This window comes from Typopeltis vanoorti, chromosome 3, assembly GCF_054136105.1.
Source record: "Typopeltis vanoorti isolate ZY-2024b chromosome 3, IOZ_Tvanoo_1.0, whole genome shotgun sequence".
Classification (NCBI taxonomy): Eukaryota; Metazoa; Arthropoda; class Arachnida; order Uropygi; family Thelyphonidae; genus Typopeltis; species Typopeltis vanoorti.
This window is the reverse complement of record NC_143551.1, coordinates 42052490-42076032: the sequence shown is the minus strand read 5'-3', so window position 1 is coordinate 42076032 and position 23543 is coordinate 42052490. Positions and strand designations below refer to the sequence as shown.

General features: G+C 38.3%; 1 protein-coding gene across 1 annotated transcript in view; it reads right to left on the bottom strand.

Annotated features, from left to right (window-relative positions):
* Positions 1-23543, bottom strand: part of LOC150108079 (dynein axonemal heavy chain 3-like) — a 1881116-nt gene that overhangs the window by 1070223 nt on the left and 787350 nt on the right. Inside the window, exon 38 of the mRNA XM_090415945.1 lies at positions 5535-5761. Coding sequence (XP_090272071.1) covers positions 5535-5761 — 227 coding nt within the window. The remainder of the gene's footprint in view (positions 1-5534; positions 5762-23543) is intronic.

The following is a 23543-nucleotide window of genomic DNA, read 5'->3' as shown; positions in this document are numbered from 1 at the left end:
TCAACTATCTCTCCTTAAAATATATACTGGCCGAGTATATTTGACTTACTTAATTTACCCGCTTTGGTTCGAATATTTTATGAATGGTGCAGTAAAAGAGATTCAGGCAAAATACATCTTTTGATTAACAAAAACAAACATTTAATTTTAAAATCACAAATTATACACTTAAGATCAAAATACTAAATAAGTTATTATAAACACTTCAGCCTTTCTGATAATAAAGTCATGCAAACTCAGACAATGGTAATTCTGTTATCTGTAATACAGTCTTCTCACAGTTCTTTAAGTTCTAAATACAATAAAATCGCAGTAACACCACTTTACAAGCAAACACCTTTAAATTTACACTTCAGCTAATTTCCAAAATAGTTACTGTTAGTATAGGGAAATTCTAGGATGAAACTCACACACTTCTCTGTATAGGAATATTAATCCACGCGTATTAATGGTTGGAATAATCTTACCGATAATCTTCTATCTTCATCTACTTATACATTTACACCTTTTACAACTGTAAACACTTTAAACAGTAAACGGCACTCATTAAATAAATTCTTCTAAGCAATAACTGAATTAATCATCTGTCACAATACACATAAACAAACGTTGTTGCATAAAGTACTACCGATCACTCATGAAATAAGGCAATACACAATAATTCCTTAACTTTAGGTTTTATGTGCTCAGTTGTTCATTCCTCCGGCATTCGATTAATTCTTTAGGCACTATAATTCTAAGCACAGCTAACGGTAAACTTCAATTTTTACAGCCTCTACTATTCTAGTAACTCCGTGCTTTATTTCAAGATTCTGTGTGTCCTTGACAGGTCGGCCCTGAAATTAAATCTCAACTCAAGTAATTGCTAGTCTATCCATAATCACTTAGCTATCTTCCGTAGCTTTATTTGTTATTCCGAAACTTATAAGCTAACCGCTTCTCGACTAGTAGACTTTATTTAGCTGCTTGAGTGACTTGCCGACTCGCTATTATCGCATTGTGATTTTCGAATGCCCAGATTCCAACCTAATGCCAATCCCTCTCTAATAAATCTCTAATGCTTTCAATATATTAATAATTCCAGCGTTCGTCACTTATATATCTGTTTTTCCCTCCTAAATTTTTCTCTTGATCTAAAACTCTTTTTAATAAACCTTCTCCTCACGTTGTGTTCCAATTCTCGCGCTCGCTTACTTACATGCGTCTCCATGACAACAAAACAAAATATAATAAAATTGAGCTATTGCATAACGTTAAACTTTCACAAACAGGAATAAATAAAGAATATTTATATTTCAATTAATGTGCAGTTAAATTATCAAATACAAGTTCTTATAATATTAACATAGTAATAACTAAAATAGCTTAATAATATTTAATACAGTCTTTTCATTATTAATACATATATCTTGATTAAATAATTAAATATTAGACAAAATTAAGGTAGTTATATGAATATTAAATTATAAACAAGTGATTTACATTAAATAATATTTACAAGTCTAGCCTTTGTGATGGAAGATCATGTTGGATTCGGAACCAAATAATAATTACTCTAATCTCTATATAATCAGAATCCAACAGTGGCACACCATTTGGCAACTCCTATAGGTAGAGATGACCTGCTAATGCTTCTGCCTGGTATCTCCACTTGGGCCTGGCTCTCACTGAAAGAGACCTTAATAAAGGTTGAAACTAGTCTGGGTTGTGGCCCTTCCCTTAATGCATAACATTAGACATATCTGCAAGGAGATGTGTTTTGCATTATGGGAGATACTGAGATAGGAGTAATTGGTAATTTGCTCCACCTTTGCAAGGAGTGCCCTGGTGTTGTACTACCTTACTCCACTCCTGAAGATACTTTCAGGCGCAAACTTTGTTTGCTCACACTTGGATAAAGGATTAAACTAAATTTATTATACTCTAATCAAGTGAAAAATAAACTTTCAATTGCCTTAGTAAAGTCGTGAATATCTTCACATACAAACTTTGTTTGCTTACACTTGGGTAAAGGATTAAACCAAGAATATAATTTCTTGGCATCTTTAATTTATAGTATCAAGTGGGGAAAACTTTCAACATCTATCTCTAATCTAGAGTATTTTGGTACTGAGGTGTAACACATTTTGGCTACCTGTATACAGAAATATGACTTCTGCATTACTTCAACCTTGGTATCACTTCTGGGTCTGGCTCCCACTGGATGTGCTTTTGTGCTGAAGTGGTTGCTTTCCATGAGATATGAGCAGATCTGCTCAGTAGTGTGGTGAGCCTGCCAATGGGCAAAGCCAGCACTGAGAGTTCTTCATGATGTTGTGACGAGCCTGTCACTGAGTCAAACTACTGCTGAGTTAAATGATTCTTCGGGTCACTCATTATGGAGTAATCTGAGGGATCACACAGATTTTTAGAGAGGAATTCCCACACCTAAACAAACCTCAACAAAGGTCGAAACCAGTCTGGCAGTGACCTTTCCCATAATGCATAGCATCATACATGTCCATAAGGATATGTGCTTTGCATGATGGGATACTAAGGCAAGTAATATAAAGTCATTAGCCTTTATCTACAAGTTGCTAAGTCATGAAGTTACTTCACACGCAAACTTTGTTTGATACACTTGGACTTTTTTTTAGCTGTTTTTTAGCACAGCTGAAATCTACCACTATGTTGCTTCTGTTTTGGAGATACCTTTTATAATGGTACTCTTTTACTCTCTTTCTGATCCTTGGAACCTTGCCAGAGCTGAGACTTTATTATTATTATTATTATTATTATTATTATTCAGGCCTCCATGGAGTGAAAAGACTCATCGTGGGAGTCTTTTGACTTCCTAAGAACATAAAGTCTGTCAAGACTCATCGAGGGGAGGTTCCCCCCTAAGAAACACAAAGTCTATCATACCACTCCTTAAACTCATTGACCGTTTTTATTCTCACCACTCCATCAGGCAATGCATTCCACGGCTCAACCACCCTCCATGCAAAGAAACCACTCCTCACCCTCTTGCTCACAGTTTCCTTTCGTAACTTCCAGGGATGGCCTCTTATCATCACTCCTTCCCGCTGTTCGACCAAGTGAAAGAACTCCCCAGTGTCAACCCTGTAACTACCTCTCAACAGTTTAAAAGTCTATCATATCACCTCTCCTTCTTCTATCCGCCAAACTCTGCAGTCCACATTCCCTCAGCCGATTCTCATAACTATCCTTGTACAGTCCTGAGACCATCTTTGTTATCTGTCTTTGTATCTTTCCCACAGTTAATTTATCCCCTTCAAATCCTGGGGACCAAATCTAAGAACAATAATCCAAGTGTGGTCTGATCAGAGACTTATACAACGGAATGATAACCCTCTTATCTCTACAGGTCAGTGTCCTTCTCATAATTGCAGCAATCCTCTGTGTTACCTTCACCACCTTTGCAATATGTCCCCTAAACTTCATGTTTCTATCAATCATCAACCCCAGATCTCTTGTCTCCCCAACTTCCTCCAGTATAACTCCTCCCATAGAGTATGCAGCATCCCATCGATGTTTCCCAAACCTCAAGACCTTACATTTTGCTGTATTAAACTGACACCCCCATTCATTTGCCCATCTATCTAGCTTATTCAAATCCTCTTGCAGGGCTACCACATCTGCACTATTACTAATAATCCTTCCCAGCTTCACATCATCCGCAAACAACTGAATATCCCCCTGCAATCCACTGGCAATGTCATTGATATAAAGGTTAAAGAGACTTGATTAAACAACTTCATCAGAGGAGCTGCACATTCTCTTTGGCGTATGGGCTGACATGAAGTCCATCCCACTGCAGTATTCACATTGATGTTGTTCAATATCCTGAGCACCTACAGTTCATCTGCCTTAATTGTTGCATTAGTCTCTGTCTCATCAGTAACGACAGTCCCCACCTAGATGATACAACCTTGCAAAGTGATCATTTAGTAACTCAACTATTTCTGCTTCTGTTACTTTCTTAACATCAGCACAGATTAAAGTTATCCTTCCATAATCATTCTTTCTCTTACTTGCTACATAAAAAAAAAAAAAACTATGTATTTTCTGGCCTGCACTTCATAGATTACATAGCTCCTTTCACTTTTATTCTCAGGATATTCATTTCCACATAATCTTCTTCTTGTGGATCTCTTGCTTAATAAGGTTTACATCCATTTCACTCCCACCTTATTATTTCTTCTAACTCTAGGGATACATCCAGATACCACATCATTTAAATACCTTTTCAAAGATTCCCATGCATTCTAACATCTTTCCCATTCAGTAACTGATACCATGGGACCAAATATAGTATCCTCCTAAGTTAATCATAATTTCAAGCTTTATGGTTCAGCATGCAACCTGTTCTAATTGGAATATCAATATAATTAGATACTTCCCAAGAAAGTACAGCACAATCACACACACCAATTGATGGTAAAATAGCCATATTCTTGACAGAGATTCCTTCTTATGCTATGAGCAAATCCAACACTCTTTGATCTTGAGTTCCTTCTTTCACAGGCTGTTTGAGAAAGTTGTCTCGCAACAATTAAATAAATTCATCTTTATTCTTATCATGAGATTTCCCTTCTAGCCAGTCAATGTTTGGATAATTAAAGTTGCACATCATGATCACTCATTAGTACCCATGAGACTAAATTGGCGATGCATTTCATCATTCTCTTCAAATGAGCTGCCAGGTCTCTAGCAACACCCCACCATATATTTAATTCTTTTAGCCTCTACTTCATACCAGATAGCCTCAAACTGATTGCTACATGGGACATTATTACCATAATTGTTTTCTTGTATTTCTAATATAACTGGACTTAAGTCATCTGATATCGTTAACAGTACTCCTGTCCTTTTCTATATTTTCCGTCATTCCTAAAATTTTATAGTGTCCTTTATACTCAATCCCAGTTATCATATCTGATTCTGATAGACAGGTTTCACTAATGCTAACAATCTTAGGCCACAGTGTATTCAATAAAGCAGCAAACTCGACCCCTTTGTTTTTGATGCAGTGATGATGTTTCTGATGTTGTTAAAAAAAAAAAATGTGAAAGAATAACTCTTGTTAATGCAGATGAATTCAGGTGGCAGATGCACCAACAATTGTTCAACTAATGACTGCACATTTGGCTAAAACCCTATCAAATTGGTATGCAAAAATGAGCTCACTAGTACCTCTATAATGGAGGGAAAAAAGCAAAAGACAAAGAGGACAGTGTGCTCTTATTTTCGAAAAATCAAGATAATCTTAAATTTGAAAAATCCCTGAACTTGATTCCCATCATAATGAGAGGAATCTTTATATGAGCTTTTTCAACTGAATTTGAATTAGCTGCTCTCATACCTTTTTGAGATGCCTTTATACCAGTTTCTATTCTTGTTGTTTAATTTGTCTAATAAAAAAATATAAGGTAAATCCATTTTATGTTATTTATTAGTACACACAATATATATTGTGATTTGTAACTGTTGCCAGAAGGTATATATTAACTAATAAAAGTCATGGGCTTTACCTATCTTCATCATCTATAAGACGATCATAGAAAACTCGATAAACTTCATGAATCCACAAGCGCATTAATTTATTTCCATCTTGTAGATGAGTATTTGGAATCAATAAAAGTCCATGAATTACACGAGCAAAGTCACGCAAATTGAACACATAATGACTTTTTGATGGTGTGGGAAGGAATTTTTTAATAGCGTCTTTGTAAACATACTTTGTTGCTTCTACTGCTACCTATCAAAAAACAAACAAAACAATATCTGAAATATATATTAAACTAAATACAGGAGGAATTTAGTTTAATGTGCATTATACTAAACAGATTAAAAATATAAATGAAATCTCATAAATTTCTCCATATATAACTATTAATATGCAACTAAATGAGAAAATATTAATACACCGGAGACTTATTTGTAATTCTTGTAGAAAGGATAATACGTTGGCTGTACATGATTATTAAATTACTTAAGGAATTCATAACGTAAACTGGAATATAAATTAAAATAAACTTTAATATATACTTCCTATATTTCCATCTTCATGGGAACTTAAGATTAAGACAAGTGCACGCAGGCACTAAAACAGCAAATGAGGTCAAAGAGAGAAAACTACTGTTTTTCCTCCTAGCAGGTTATATTAGGTATTCTTGACCGCTAGGCTGATGTTCTCATTATGTACGTCTCCCATATTTGGGGAGGTCTCATGCATCCAAATTTGTTGAGGTTTGGCATGTTTTTCTAGGGCTGAGGCTGATTCTATGAATAGTCTTTCAAATTTAAACTTGCTGCAGTGTATTACTGTGGCTTTCTTCGAACGTATTCTGTGGCGAGTATCCAGAGCATGGTCTGCAAACCCAGAGTGGCTGTACTGGTGAAACCGGAAACTGGAGACTATTTGGTAACCAATTGAAATACGAATATTTTATTTTTATAATGAGCATTTATTGTGAATGATTCAAATCATAACTAAAAAAATTAAACTAATGTCATGGCAACCTCTAGGACTGGATAAAGGGAAGTTTATCCAGAAGTGTTAGGTTAGAGATAGTCTTAAAATGACTGGCTCACTTTGGTAAATTAAATATGACCATACTTATTGAAGTCAGGGAAGAGTTGAAGTCAGCGATTCTTGAAATAGTTTCTTAGACTCTGCCTTCCATGCAGATGGAAGGCACCGAGTTCTTTGCATCTTTTCATAATGATGATGATAGCAAATGTAGTTTTTATGGTCGTCAAGGTGAATGTTAACAGATCTTCTGATCTGACCATACTAGGCCAAGTTGCAGCCACATCAAGTTGCTGCCAACAGTATGGCATCTTCAAAACAACCACAGAGCCATTGCTATTTCTTCTAATGATACAGCTCTTGACACAGAACTCAGTTATAGTCAATAGACTTTTTACCAATGGCTACAATACCCTTAAAATAGATAAAATATTATTGCCGGCCTGATTGGCCACGTGGTTAGCATATCTGCTCTCCAGTCAAAAGTCTGTGGGTTCGAATCCTGCCATGGGCATGGATGTTTGTGATTGTCTGTGAAAGCACTAGTGGTGGTAGTCAGCGTTGGTGTTAGATGATGAAGGTTGGTGGAGTAGTGAGACGAACAGTTGTAGAGTTGATGCACTCCCTAGATGAGTCTTTGGATTCCCTGGAGGTGTGATATAATAATAAATAATAATAGTAATAATATTATTATATTCTCCCTATTCCTACTTTCCTCACCTGATAAATGGGATCACAACCAAACTATTCCATTCCATTATATCTGGGTAAATTTGCAAAAATAGCTAAACTTCTTCATAAATATAATATTCATGCTACTTTTGAAACACAAAACTAACCAGCAACCTTTATTTCTCCTAAACAGAAACTTCATCCACATAATGGAACATATAAAGGGGAACATTCTAGATGTTTTCCCACCAGTTCTTATACTGAGGATCTTGGTAAATGCCCTATTACTATTATACCAAACATATAATATTCAATGCCACTTTTGAATAATTTTGAGAGGTCCACGTAGCATCAGTGAGTGAACGATATGGAAGCCAATGCTCTAATCATGTGCCACTTTTGACAGCTCATGTGGTCTGATGAATTCCATTATCAGTTGTGCCAAGCTGATGGGAGGGTATGGGTTTGGTGCTGAATGCATGAGGCCATGCCCCCTGTTGTGCCAAGTCAGCTCTATTAAAGGAGGCGATGTACTCCCAAACACATCTAGGGATGTACTCCCAAACACATCCCCAGATGTGTTTGGGAGTACATCGAATAACACTGTAATAAATTTGGCATGGAAATCAGCAATAAAACAACCAAAACTATGAAAATAGGCCAAAACTGAACACATCAAGTGTATTCTGAATGGAAAGCCTACAGAACAAGTAAAATATTTCAGCTATTTAGATAGTTTTAAGTGAAGATAGCAAGTTAAATTTGGAAATAGACAACAGAATAAGCAAACCTGGTATGTTGGGTAGCCAGCAAAGTGAAAGAAATTATTATCTTGGCAGGTATTAATGATGCTAGATCATTCTACCAGGTGAAAAGTGGGGTACAAAAGAAGATATGCAAGACCTGCTAATACAAGCAAATAAGAAGAGCGAGATAGTAAAACATAAGTCTGCTGCCAAAGTATTATTGAAGCCTATTGAGATGGAGAGCAATTATTGTGAATGAATCTTATGGATATATGGAGTAAGTTTAATGAAAGGAAAGACTTATATAAGGTAGATGGTTCCTATTTAAATGGATTAGGAGTCAAGAATCTTGAGAAATTATTGTCTTAAGGGAAAGTTCAGAAGAGAAGAGTCAGAGAAACCAGATTCTTTGGTGGGGGGAGGGGGGGAATCAAGTGACTGTCACTGTAGGCAACTGAGATGATGAGAGTAAGGGAGAGTGATCACATGATGCTGAATGTAGATCCTTAGCTTCTTAACATTAATAGGATATAAGATAAAAAGGCTATGGGATAAAGGAGGTATTGAAGTTTATATTATTATTATTATTATTCTAACCTCCATGCAGTTACAAGACTCATCATGGGAGGACCATCCTAGAAAAAACAAAGTCTATCATACCACTCCTTGAATTCATTGACCATTAGTGCTCTCTCTCTCTCTCAACACTCCATCTGGCAATGTATTTCACAGTTCAACAACTCTCCACACAAAGAAACCACTCCTAAGCCTCTTCCTCACAACTTCCTTTCGTAACTTAAAGAGATGGCCACTTGTCCTCACTCCTTCCACCTGTTACACCAAATGAAAGAATTCCTTAGTGTCAACCCTGTAACTACTTCTCAACATTTTCCTATCTTCATAACTAACTTTGAGCAGTCCTGATACCATCTTTGTTATTTGCCTCTGCACTCTTTCTATGGTTAATTTATCCCCTTCAAATCTTGGGCACCAAATTTGAGCACAATGGTCCAGGTGTGGTCTGTTAAAGGCTTTATACAATGGAGTGACAACTTTTTTATCTCAGCAGTTCATTCTCCTCAGTACTGCAGCAATCCTCTAGGTTACTTTGGACCTTTGCAATATGTTCCCCCCAGATTCCTTGCATCTCCCACTTCCTCCAATAGAGTATCAAGCCTACCATAAATATATCCAAAACATCAAGACTTTAGATTTAGCTGTATTAAACTGAAACCACCATTCATTATCGCATTTGTAGTTTATTCAAATCCTCTGGCAGGCATGCCACATATGCACTATTACTAATAACTAACCCTTCCCAGATTCACATCATCTGCCAACAACTAAATACCCCTCCCCCCTTGCAATCCATTGACAATGTCATTGGCATAAAGGTTAAAAGGAAAGACTTATATAAAGTCCCAGTACTGAGCCCTGTGGAACACCAACATGCAATGTTCTGCTTCCTTGATACCACTCACTCATATACAACTCTCTGATACCTATCAGATAGCTAATCTTCAATCTAATTCCCTAACCTGACATCTAAACCCATGTGCTGCAACTTAAATATCAGCTTATTATGTGGTACCCTATCAATGTCTTTGTAAAATTCAAAAAAAAATGGCAGAAAATGCCTTTCCCTCATCAACTACTCTTGTCACTTTATTATAAAAGGCAATTATATTACTAAAACATTAAAACTATCTTAACAACTACTGATCAAATACAAACTGGTCTATAGTTTGACACTTCTGGTCTGCTATCATCCTTAAGCAATGACACTATCTTACCGTCATTCAACTCCTTGGGAAGCTTTCCCATGGCCAGACTTTCATTAAAAAGCCAGGTCAGCAGAGCTATGGGTTCTTCACACATTCTCTCAAAACCTGAGGTGAAATCCCATCCAGTTCCATTGATTCATTGACATCCACAGTACTCAGTATTTGAAGCACACTCTTTTCTTGCACTTCTAAACCTCAAACTTGAACTATCCCTCTAGTATTAAAACCTACTTCTCCAGGATGAAATACCCCCAATAAAGTGTTCATTGAAGACCTGACTATGCCCTTTGCATCAGTCACTCTATTCCCATTTTTATCTAACAATGTCAATTTTACACAATCTTTTCTCCTCCTAGTAGTCACATAGCTAAAAACTTCCTTAGGATTTTCTTTGGATCTCAGTGCCAATCTCTTCTCATGTTCCAGTTTTGCATTCCTTACCATACTAGTCCTTGTCTGAGTCTTATTTTCTTCATGCATCTGCCCTTATAAAACCCCTTTTTTTTTAATTGCAGTTCCGGTCTGGTATTTTTTGTCAACCACTTTACACCAAATTGTGTTCTCTTCTTCACTCTTTTTTTTATACAGCTTGCTACTGATGCTAATAAATATTCCTTCACAAGTTCCCAAGCACTGATGATATCTCAGCCTTCCAATTCCTCCCTCCATAGAACTCCCCCAAGGTTGATATCTAAGACTATTACAATCATCTGAATTATAATTCCACATATTCTTTTCTCTCTGATACTCCTGCATATACAGGTTTCAAGGTTATATAGCGATTGGTTGTGTAATTTGGCACTTGTCTGAAATTTGTGATTTTTATCTGTTTTGTTTGTGTTTTTTCAGCAGAAAATTACAGTATTATAGTGTATTAGTGTAGATTTTCTCATATTTTTAGAAGTAATAATATATTTATAACATTTTTAATGGATATTTATTGTGATATTGTCAGCATGGCACCAATGAGATGAACAATGGCGGCAAAGACCATGTTGTCCGGCGATTTGAATTTGAAGGATATTATTCAGTGCAGTGTACACAAAATATGTCTATTAGGTGATGAGTACACAACAAACTGGTGTTTGTTGTATGCTCTGACAATAAGATGGAAAATGATGTTAATAATGTCGAACGTGTGGCCGTGGAAATAGAGTGGACTGAAATGGATATCAATAAAGAAATAGCACGCTTAAATGTTATCCTTCATAGGACAAAGTGCGAAATTGAAAAACTACAGAAGTGGCAAAAGTTAAGCAGGGCTGAAAAAGAAAGAAGCAGGTGATCTGAAAGAACAATAAAGACCGACCAAACAAACAAAAAAAAAAAAAAAAAAAAAAGTTAAAGAGAAAATTATGCATGGAGACTCAATAATCAGAGATGTACTTAATGAAAGTATGACAAAATTGTGTTTACTGGGTGTAAAATTTCACGATATTAGCCATGCCATCTGGATGCAAAAAGGTAAGTCAAATGAAATGATTGTATTGGTTAGTACCAATGATTTGAGAGATGAGAAGTATTCTATGAGGGAGGATGTAAAGGAGTCGTTAGAAGAGGCAAAACTGAAGAACGAGAAGGTGAGGATTATAAGTCTCCTACCACGCTATGTTAGAGGCGAACTGAGGAGGAGGAGGAGGGCATTGATAGCTAATGAGCCTATACGTAGATTGTGGAAAAGGAATGATTTAGGATTTGTGGTCTCTGTTTAACATAAAGAAGGATTCGTACAATGCTGATAGAGGATTGGATTTATGGTTTTGGTGTTAGGTGTATGAAGAGAGCTTTGTTCACCGAGTATGCTGAAGTGCAAATTCAGGGAAACTTAATTAGGGTGGAAGCAAGTGAGTTTGTGTGAAGACACCCATGATGCGAGTGAGTTTGAGAATGACCAAGTGAGGAATCTAGTCTCTCAAGCAAAACTATTGAATACAGCAGTCAGTACAGAAAGTAAAGATGGGTGGGGGAATAAAGGGATGTTGCCATTTCAGGAACAAGACAGAGGAGTTTTTGGCATTGATTAGTGCAATCCCCTCCAAAAGTCATAGGCATTAGTGAGACTTGGTTAACAGTAGATGATGTAGTTATAAGGATTGAATGTAAAGGGTTTAGCATTTTCAGGGAAGATAGAGAAGATGGAATGGGAGAAGGAGTACTGCTGATGATAGCAGAGGAATTGCAACCAAAAAGAATAGGAGAGAGGTGGGAGGGTGGCTGTTCATTTGAAGCACTCTGGTGTGAGATTAAGCCAATAAGAAACAACATACAGATGTCTAACATAAGCATAGGTGTTGATGGTTATTCATGACTTATTTTTCAAGCGAAATATAAGCGTTAATAAAACATCTTTGTGATAAAAGTGTGAGAGGTGTTGTTAATATCGTGAAAAATAAGTCATTGGTTGTTGCTGTAGGCCAGAGAGTTCCACAGATGATCTGGAAGACATGCATCAACAAATTGGTACAATGAATACAGATCGAGTGATTATTATGGGGGACTTCAACAATGGAGACATATACTAGAAGGAAGAAACATCACATGGCAGAAAGGAAATAGAATTTCTACACCTGCTGAGAGATAATTACTTAAGGCAGTATGTGATGGAGGGGACTAGAGATGTGAGAGTATTGGAAATGGTCATAGGATCAGAAGGGCTATCCATAACCAAGGTGTGTCCATAATATTGCCTCCAATCGGTAAAACTGGCCATGCGGTCTTGACTTGGGAAATTGTAAAACATGAGGAATATTCCATCAAGAAAGGATATTTGTGGAACTACAAGGCAGATGATTATGACATGCTTAAGAAGAAACTTAAATTTGTACAATGGCATAAAACACTGCAGGGTAAGAATGATAGTAACACATGGGATATAGTTAATGGTCATCTACAGGAAGCGGTACTAAATTGTATACTTAAAGTAAGGAGGGTTAATCAGGTGGAATTAGATGGATGAGTAATATCATTAAGCACGAGCTGCAGAAGAAAAAAATGCTGTGGAAGATATATAAAGAGAAAAGTGATAACAAACTCATGAACAGTACAAGGCTCAGGCAAGAAAAGTGAACAGCATTGCAAGGAAGGCAAAAAATCAGATTATGAGAAGAATTTAGCCAAGCAGGCAAAGGAAATCCCAAATAGTTCTTTCATTATGTGGCAAGTAAGAGGAAGAATAACTATGGAAGATTAACTTTAATTAGTGATGATGATGGTTACGAGGAGACGGAAGCAGATAAAATAGTTGAGTTACTGAGTGACCACTTTGTAAGCATATATCTTCCTGATGAGTTTACTGCTTTCACCTATGTGACAGACACTAATGTGGGAACAGAGGTGGGTGAATTGGAAGTTTTTACGATATTAATGAATCTCAATGTAAATACTGCTGTGGGATTAGATGGGATATCAGCTATGGTTTTGTGAGAATGTGCAAAAGAACTGGCAATGCCTTGGACTAAGCTGTTTAATATGTCTCAGCTCTGGTAGAGTTCCAAGGGAGTGGAAAGAGGGGAAAATTATTCCTTCACATAAGGAAGGTTCTGAGACTACAGTAACAAATTATAGACCAATCAGTATCTCAGGCATGGTGATAAAATTACTAGAAAAATTGGTAAAAAAGAGAATTCAAGAATGGGTAGAAAAATATATGATACTGTATGAGGATCAGCATGGTTTTGTGAAGAGTCAGTCATGCCATAGTAATTTACTAACTTTTTATAATAGAGTACCAGCTGAGTTGGATAAAGGAAATGGCTACATGATGATTTGCTGGATTTTGCAAAGGCATTTGACAGAATACTGCATGAAACACTGTTACACAAATCAGAACAAATGGGGATGGATATGATGCTGGTCAAGTGGATAAGAGGGTGGCTGCTGGACAGATAATATCAAAAAGTGGTATATGGAGGGGAAGAATCAAGGCAAAAACAGTTGATTAGTGATGTGCCACAAGGTTTGGTGATGGGACCACTGCTGTTTAATCTGTACATAAGTGATATAGGAAATAACCTGAAAGGCAATATTCAGTTGTTTGCATATGATAAGAAATTAGGTAGAGTAATAGTTAATCAAGGTGATGTGGAGAGCTTGCAGGATGATTTAAATAGGCTGTCAGTATGTGAAAAATTAATGGATGTTAGTTTAATGTAAAGAAATGGAAAGTTGCACACTTTTGGATAAATAGTTTACAAGCCATTTATTACATTGATGGCACTGTACTCCAGGAAATAGATGAAGCTAGAGATTTAGGGGGCAGTGGTAGACAGAGAGTTAAAGTTTAGAGGACATATTGCTAAGGTTGCACATAAGATTACTTGGCTAGTAAAGATCACATTAACAGGTAGAGATAAGGAAGTTGCAATTCCTATTTATAAGGCTTTGATACACCCACATCAAGATTACTGTGCTCAAGTCTGGTCCCATGGGTTTCTTGGGGATGTAGAAGCATTTGAGAGAATTCAGAGGCGAGTGACCAAGATGGTGAGTGGCCTGTGGAATGTGCCCTATGAGGATAGATTGAAGGTGTGTGGATTGCAGAAGTTGGTTGATAGGAGAAAAAGAGGGGACATGATAGAAACATTTAAGTTGCTTAAAGAGTTTTATAGGATAGATGCAAGAGAAATATTTCAGCATTTGGCTAGAATGAGAGGGACCAGAACAAGGGGTTATCTGAGGAAGTTGAATAAAAATGTGGTCAATAGGGGTGTGAGGACTAGATTTTTTCCTTGGAGAGAGTGGTGAATGAGTGGAATGGGTTGCCACAGTCAGTTGTGAGTGCTTTTTCTTTTAATTGGTTCAAGGAAAGGTATGATAGATTGTATGCATAGATTCGGACTCCAGCGATGATTCTTTGGACTCCATGGAGGTGCCCATATAACGATAATAATAATAATAATAATGTCTATTCGTCTTTCATTGGGTCAAAGCCACATGGTCACTCCATCGAACTGAAGGAAGAGTTGCCATCTCGGTTATAATCAGATTTCTGATGCTATGACCAAATTTAAAACTCTTGTCCCAAAGAATTCCAGAAATTCCATTTCCCTTATTACTAAAAAAACACGACCTCCCTTTAGCAAATCGATGCTGTCCATCAAAGATTATACCATTGTTGTCAACCCAACTCTGGATCCTAGTTCTCACAAGCTTCTCCAACAACTTAACCACAACACCTGACACACAGATAGGCCTATAGTTTGATGCTTGAGTTCGATCACCTCCTTTATGAAGTGGCACAATCTTGCCCTCCTTCCACTCTTTAGGGACTTGACCAAGTGCAAGACTCGTATTAAAAAAATATGTCAAGGCAGGTGTCAACTCTCTGGCACATTCCTTCAGAATACGCAGTGATATATTATCAAGTCCCACAGCCTTATTTACATCTAGTTTACTCAACTCCCCAAACACCTATTGCTCACTTACAGTCAGTCTCTCCTCCCCATCATCAACTGCTCTTAATCTCTCCATGAAGTCACATTCACAAGATTGAAAGATCTTTATGAACTGCTCATTAAGTATCTCCACCACACATTCTGCAACAGCTGTCTTTATACCATTTTCTCCAATCAATGTCATCCTTCCATAATCATTATTTCTTTTGCTGAGTACATATAGAAAGAACTCCCTAGGATTCTTTTTGGCTTCATTAGCTAGCTGCTGTTCATACCTCTCTTTAGCTACTCTCACCAACCAAGTCACCCTCCTTGCCTTGTCTTTGTAGACCTCATGAAATTGGTTACTTCCACTTCTCTTATGCTGCCTCCACAATGCCCTTTTTCTCTGTATTGCATGCTTAATCTCTTTATTCATCCATCTCACACCTACCTTATTTAACCTTCTCACCCGTGGTATACATTTAGACATTGCATCCACTAAATATATTTTGAAAATCCCCCAAGCTGCATTGATCTCTTTTCCAGCTAACTCCTCATTCCATGCTACACCTGCAAGCTGTCTCCTGAGCTCTTCATAATCACCCCCCTTGTAGTTCCACATATACCCTTTTTTCACATGGGTCTTTGCACTGTTGGCAACCACCCAAGTAATCACCTCATGGTCACTTTCACCAATTGGTGGATGATTTGATACCTCATTGATAATTACATCCTCCGATGAGATGACCAAATCCAAGACCCTTAATCCTCTTGTGCCCTCTGTTACATACTGTCTGAGGTAGTTATCCCTCAAAAACTCAAGAAACTCATTTTCTTTACTTCCAGTTGCTATCTCTTCATTTCAGTCTATATTGCCATAATTAAAATCACCCATAATGATCACCCATTTCTTATTTGCTTGGCTTATTTGACTATACATTTCACTATCACCACCATCCACATTACCAGGTCTATAACAACATCCCACCAAGTATTTGATTCTATTCACCTCTATCTCACACCATACTGCCTCAAAACCACTTGCCTTATTTCCCTCTTACATCGCTACCTTGTATGGACATAACTCTTTCTCTATCATCAATAGCACTCCCCCTCCCTTTTTACCCCTTCTAACCTCATGAAACACATCATACCTTTCCATCTCTATTCCTGTCAGGATGTCGTCCTCATCTAATCATGTCTCACTTATTCCGACAATCTCTGGGTGCACAGACGCAATTAGTGCAACCATTTCATCTGCCTTGTTTTTTATACTTCTAGCATTGGTATACTAACACAACAACTCATTTCTGGATCTACAGCTAGTTCCACTGATACCACTCACTCGATGTGATCTTTCCATGCTGGACTGGGGCCATTTCTCTTTCTGCTTCTTCATTTTAGAACCCTTTGCAATTCCATCTGTTTCCTTTTGATCCCTGATCATCCCATTACTTTCCTGCCTACACATGCTCTCACCTCCTCTTGGAGCATCCACCTTTCTCACGCTGTGTATCCCTGTCCACCCTGAGCCTCCCCGTTTCCCTGCTCCTCTTGCACACCCATTCTCTCATTTTCTATTACTCATACCACTCACTTCCACATTCATTTCTACTCCTTCAATCTCTCCTGTCTTACTCTCCTGCTCTTCCACATCACTCCCCTCTCGATCTGATTCATTCTCTCTATTCACTTCTCCACTTTCCAGCAGCAGTCTCTCCAAGCAACTCATACCATAACCACTCAAATGCAGTCCATCGCTCCCATACAGCTCACTTCGTCCCTCAAGCTCATTCCACACATTAACAAACTGTACTCCCATCTCCTCACACATTTCAGCCAGAATATCATTCATAATCCTTGCTCTCCGCCTCATTTCACCACAATCATACCTAGGCAACACACTGACTATCCTTCCTGTCACACTATTCTCCTTTATCTTTCCAAGCAGTCTCCTGACATTCATTTTAACATGCTGTTTGTTCTCACTCAAATCATTTGTACCAATTAATTCAATTAACTCTTTTGCTCGTTCCCGCCTCATATTCAATGCCTCAATCACTCTACTCATTTTACCGCCTGGAAAACATACCTTGTGCATTTTATCCTCTAGCACACCTTTAATAATGGAGTCGCCATACAACGCCACTCGCTCATCTTTTGTTAACTCTTTCATGCCATCATGATTTATTTTAATAGTTTTGACCTGAATTCTCTTAATTTCATTCCGCATCCATTTCATTTCTTGCCTCATCCAATCCAATTCACCTTCGAATCTCGCGAGACATTCACTCTATCATTAAATCTTTCTAACTTTCTAACTCTCGACCCCCTCTTCTCACTTTCCCTCTCATTCATCCTTCTTTGTTTCCGTACTTTCGGTCCAACATACGTCCAACTTTCACTATCATTCTTCTCACTTTCACTCTCATTTATCTTTCTTTGTTTCCGTACTTTCGGAGTAACATGCATCCAACTTTCGCTATCATTCTTCTCACTTTTACTGTCATTCATCTTTCTTTGGTTCAGTACTTTCGTTCCAACAAGCGTCAACTTTCGCCATCAGTCATTCTTTTTTCGCTATCATTCATTCTTTCGATTTTTTTTACTTGCGATTTCTGCATCACGCCATTTCTACTTTCATTCCTTCTCTCAATTTCGTTTCTTTCCGCCTCACTTTCGTCCCTTTTAACATCCGTTACGGTTGTCAAATCGCTCTTTTTCTTTTTTCCTGATTTTTTAAAATTTTTTTGCCTGTCTTTCCCACCATCCTTCTCTTTCAAACGTGCACTCGCGACACAATCGGTACTAGCACTTTCTGTCATCAACTTCATATTCGCATTCATCAATTCCTCATTCAGGTCACATTTCGCACACACCCTTCTTCCATCCGCACTAAACATCCACAAATCATTTATGTAATCGAAGGAATACATAACAGACCTCACACTTAACGAACCAACTGAAATCCAAATTAAAATCATGGAATGACAATGCCGCCGCCATTTTTTTTTTTTTTTCTCTGCAGGTTACTAGGTCTAATATTAACGTTTTCGTATTTAGTTTAAGCAAGAAAAACAACCTCACACTAATAATATCGGTAGTGAACAACGTTTACAGCTGCTCTTACTTAAACAATTACGCATATATACTTAATTATTCCTAGTAAAACTTATCTGAATCAGGAGCTCTTCAAAACACGTCCGTAGCGCTTGACCCACTAGTGCCCTCCACATACAATGGAACAAGAATCTCCCTACTTCTACATGCAGTGTAGAAGTAGGGAGATTATTGTTCCATTGTATAAGGCTTTGATTAGGCCACACATGGACTATTGTGCCCAGATTTGGTCACCTGGTTTTCAGAAGGATGAAGAGATGTTGGAAAGGGTCCAAAGGCGACTGACTAAGGTAGTTTCTGACCTCTGGAATGTCGAGTATGAGGAAAGATTGAAAAGATGTAATTTGCACAGTCTAGTGGAGAGAAGGAAGAGGGGAGATATGATAGAGACCTCCAAGTTGGTAAGGGGTTGTTATAGGATCAATGGTGGAGAAGTTCTACAGAGAATAGTGGGAGATCAGGGGAGAACCAGAGGTCATCCCTGGAAACTGTATAAAGAGGGTGCGAGTAGGGGAGTGAGAGGCAGGTTTTTTTCGTGCAGAGTTGTGAATGATTGGAATGCCTTGCCTGAGAGTGTGGTGTCTGCATGGAGTTTGAATGTGTTTAAGACCCGGTATGATGAGATGTGTGTGAGATAAAAGGACCTCCTAGATGAGTCTTTGACTCCATGCGGTCTTGTTTAATAATAATAATAATAATAAATAATAATTACTACATGTTATTACTACATGATGTTTGCTCTTCCCAATTTATACTGCTCTAGTTGAAATCTCCTATAACAATCATTCTTCTTGCACTTGCCAAGCTCAACTTCATAAATATTTCCTACTCTTCACTATCTATGCTGACTGGCTTGTAGTAACACCTCTACTAAATATCCTTTCCTGCCTCCCTCTACCTCATACCATATGCTTTCAAAACCATTAGTACCATTGTCCTCCAAATGCTCCACTCTGAGAGACATAAGTTATCACTTATCATAAACAGTTCTCACACTACATTTTTCCTTCCTATCCTGTCAAAAAATGGTATACCCTGCCACTTCTATTCCCGTCATTATATCATCTTCTATTAACCATTTCTCAATGATTCCAATAATCTTTGGATAGGCTGATGCTATCAATGCCACCAATTCAGAAGGATCATTAATGATGTTTTACTCAAACCCATATATGGTACTAATATACTATAGGTTGATCAACCAACCTCTTGTGTATGGGCTTAATATAAAAATAAAAAGAAATTAACTTCCTTTATTCAGGATACCCCTGGCATTAGTATAAAGAATCAAGGCATTGTCACTGTTTCTATACCTACCATTATCCATTCCAGACTCCACTGGATTCAGCATTACCCAATGTATCCCCCCCCCACCTTCTCTCAAGAGATCACCCCTGCTACCATTCAATGAATGCTGTTCTCTAAACACTGGCTTGTTCAGAGAACAGCATTCTCTCCAGATGCCTACTTCTTCCTCATTCAAATGTAGATAATCTCTCGCATACAGTACCTTTCTGTCTTCGAATGCCTTCCAAGAATCCACATTTCCAAGCCTATTTTTCAACACATTCTGGCTATTATACAATTCATTATTGATGCTTTTCTCCATAGCTCTGCATTATCATACCTGGGAAATATACTCACTATTTTCACTGTCTCAGTCTTTTACCATACAACTTCAAGTATGAACCTCAGATTCACACTGCCTCTCAAGTCATTTGTGTCCACTATCACAATCATTTCATCTATCATTTCACCTCACTTAATTGCTATAGTCACACTATCTATCGTTCCTCCAGGCAAACACTCCTCAGGCATTCTATCTTGCAAACCACGGATCATCACGTCTCCATACATCACACCTCTTACCACTCTGTTTCTTCCTTTCTCACCTGCAATCCTCACTTTCTCTCCTCTGATACATTCCTTCTTTGTTCCCCTACTAACCTGTCATCTGTTATATCGCCATTCCTGGTTCCAGCACTCTCGCATTTTTCTCATTCCCTTTCTTTAACTAGTTCTCCTCTTCAATCATTCCCATAATTCTCTCTCACTCCCACACTGATTTCCTTTGTATTCATTGTTTCCAGTAGCCTGATCTCATCCTTCATGTTTCCCAGCTTGTTCCTGAGACACTCCACTTCTTTTTTCAGCACATCTATCTTTATCTGCAAGCTACCTACTCTTGCTTGACATTCATCCTTCCAATTAACACCATCTTCGAAAACTTCACAATGTTTTGAATTTACTATACTCCCTACGTTTATTTTTTCATTCATATTCTCACAAGAGGTCACCCCTGCTACCATCCAATGAATGCTGTACTCTAAATACTGGCTTGTTCAGAGAACAGCATTCTCTCCAGATGCCTACTCCTTCCTCATTCAAATGTAGGCAATCTCTCGCATACAGTACCTTTCTGTCTTCAAATGCCCTCCAAGCATCCACATGCTAGCCTGGTTGGCCGAGTGGTTAGTGTATCCGCTCTCCAGCCAAAAGGCTGTGGGTTCGAATCCCACCGTGGGCATGGATGTTTGTGCTTGACTGTGGAAATACTAGTGGTGGTGGTTGGTGGTAGATGGCGTTGGTGTAGTTATGGTCAGTTGGTGGATTGAGTGGTTGAGAGAGAGCTTGTAGAGCAAGTGCCCTCCCTCGATGAGTCTTCGAATTCCCTGGAGGTGGCAAATAATAATAATAATAATAATAATATTCTGCTTGTTATCCTCACCCTCAAAGGCGATTGACTACGGTGGTTTCTAGTCTCTGGAATGCAGTGTATGAAGACAGATTGACAAAATGCAATTTGCAGAAATTGGTGGATAGAAGGAGGAGGGAGGATGTGATCAAGACATATAAGCTATTAAGAGGTTATTACCAGATTAATGTCGGGGAGGTTTTACACAGAATGGGTGAAAATAGCAGGAGAACAAGAGGCCATCCCTGGAAGCTGTATAAGGAGGGTGTGAGCAAGGGAGTGAGAAGCAGGTATTTTGCATGGAGAGTAGCGAGTCATTGGAATCATTGCCCGAGAGTGTGGCAAGTGCAGAGACAGTGAAGATATTTAAGATGCGGTATGATAAACTGTGTGTATAACAGTAGACCTCCCATGATGAGTCTTTGACTCCATCGAAGTTTTTATAATAATAATAATTGTGGAGTGGGTTTAATTAAGGATCTATATAAGATGGATGGCTTGCATTTGATTGGTTACGGTGTAAGAAGACTTGAGAAAGTGTTGCTGAATGTAGTGGATGTGCAAATTCAGGGAAACTAGATTTGTTAAGGGGGGGGGGGGTAGATATACAGTCCTTATGGAGGCAGTTGAATGTAAGAATGAATATAATATGCCAGAGCAAATAAGGACAACAAATCTGAGTGGGATAGTTAATATAAGGCATCAAGGTAGGGTTGGGGCTAATGGGGGTCTTAAATTCATGTACACTAATGCTAGGAGTATTAGGAACAAGAAGGAAGAGTTTTTGGCCATGGTTGGCACTTCCAGACCACAGGTTATAGGTATTAGTGAAACATGGCTGACTGTAGATGATATAACTAGTGGGATTGAATGTGATGGGTATAGTGTGTTCAGGAATGACAGAGAGAATAAAATGGGGGGGGAGGAGTATTGTTGATGATAGCTGATGAGCTCCAGCCAAGGAGAATAGAAGTTGAATTGCAGGATAGAGAAAAGAGCACATTTGAGGCCATTTGGTGTGAGATTGTGGCTAGCAGAACTAAATATACAATTGGGTGCTGCTATAGACCAGGTGATGGAAAAGATGGTGGTGACAGTATGCACAAGCAAATAGAAGAAATGGGTGGAAGGAGGGTGATTATTATGGGAGATTTCAACTATGGTCGCATTGATTGGAGTGAGGAGAGGACACACGGAAGAAAGGAACTGGATTTTATGCGGTTATTAAGGGATAACTATCTGGGACAGCATGTAATGGAAAATACTAGGGGTCAGAGAGTGCTTTACCTAGTAATTACATCTGAGGATTTGACTGTAACAAATATGACCACATTGCCACCAATCGGTGAGAGTGATCATAGGGTCTTCACTTGGGAGGTGGCTAAAGGTGTAGAATTTTCAATTAAGACAGGGTACATGTGGAATTATCGGGCTGGAAAGTATGACAAGCTTAGGAGTTTGATTTTCAGTGCCATGGCATGTATAACTGCAAGGACTAGAAGTTGACAGTGCATGGGAGGCAGTTAAGAAGTGTTTGCATGAAGCAATGGCTGACTGTATACCTAGAGTCCGAATAATAAATCAAGTAGGGGTTAAATGGATGAATAACACCATTAAGCTTGAGCTGCAAAAAAAGAAACAACTATGGAGGGAATTTAAGGAGAAGGGTGACCGGCAGGCACATGAACGGTATAAAGCGCAGGCCAGAAGGGTGACGAGTGTGGTAAGAAAAGCAAAAAAGGATTACGAAAGAACATTGGCCATGCAGGCTAAAGAGAATCCTAAACACTTTTTTAGATATGTAGCAAATAAAAGGAAAAATGTACATGGCAGATTGATTTTAAAGAATGCCGATGGTAGGGAGGTAACTGAATCAGTTGAGATAGTTGAGTTACTGAGTGAGCACTTTGCAAGAGTATATCATCCAGGTGGTGACATTGCAGAAACGAATAAACCAGTACATTATACGGGAATTGTGGTTAATGAAGTGGAGGTGAGTAGTGTATTGCATAACCTCAATGTCAATACATCTGTGGGATTGGATGGTATACCAGCTCGTGTTGTATGAGAAGCAGCTAAAGAATTGTCAGTACCCTTGACCATTTTGTTTAATTTGAGTCTCGGGTCTGGGTTAGTCCCGAGCGGGTGGAAAGAGGGGAAAATAGTTCCACTGCATAAAGGTGGTTCCAAGACTGCAGTTGTAAATTACCGTCCGATTAGCATATCAGGAATCATTGTCAAGGTCTTAGAGAAATTAGTCAAGAAAAGAATACAGGATTGGATAGATGAAAATGGGATATTGTATGGGGGACAACATGGTTTTGTGAAGGGTAGATCATGCCTCAGTAACTTGCTCACGTTTTATAACACAGTGACGGCTGAACTGGATAGGGGTAATGGGTTTACAGTGATACTACTGGACCTTGCCAAAGCCTTTGATAGGATACCACATGGAACCCTAATCAGTAAACTGGAGCAGATGGGTATAGATATAGGGTTGGTGAGATGGATAGGAGGGTGGTTGAAGGAGAGATATCAAAGAGTGGTTTATTCAGGAGTGGAGTCTAAACGACGTCTTGTGACTAGTGGAGTGCCAGAGGGCTCTGTTCTTGGACC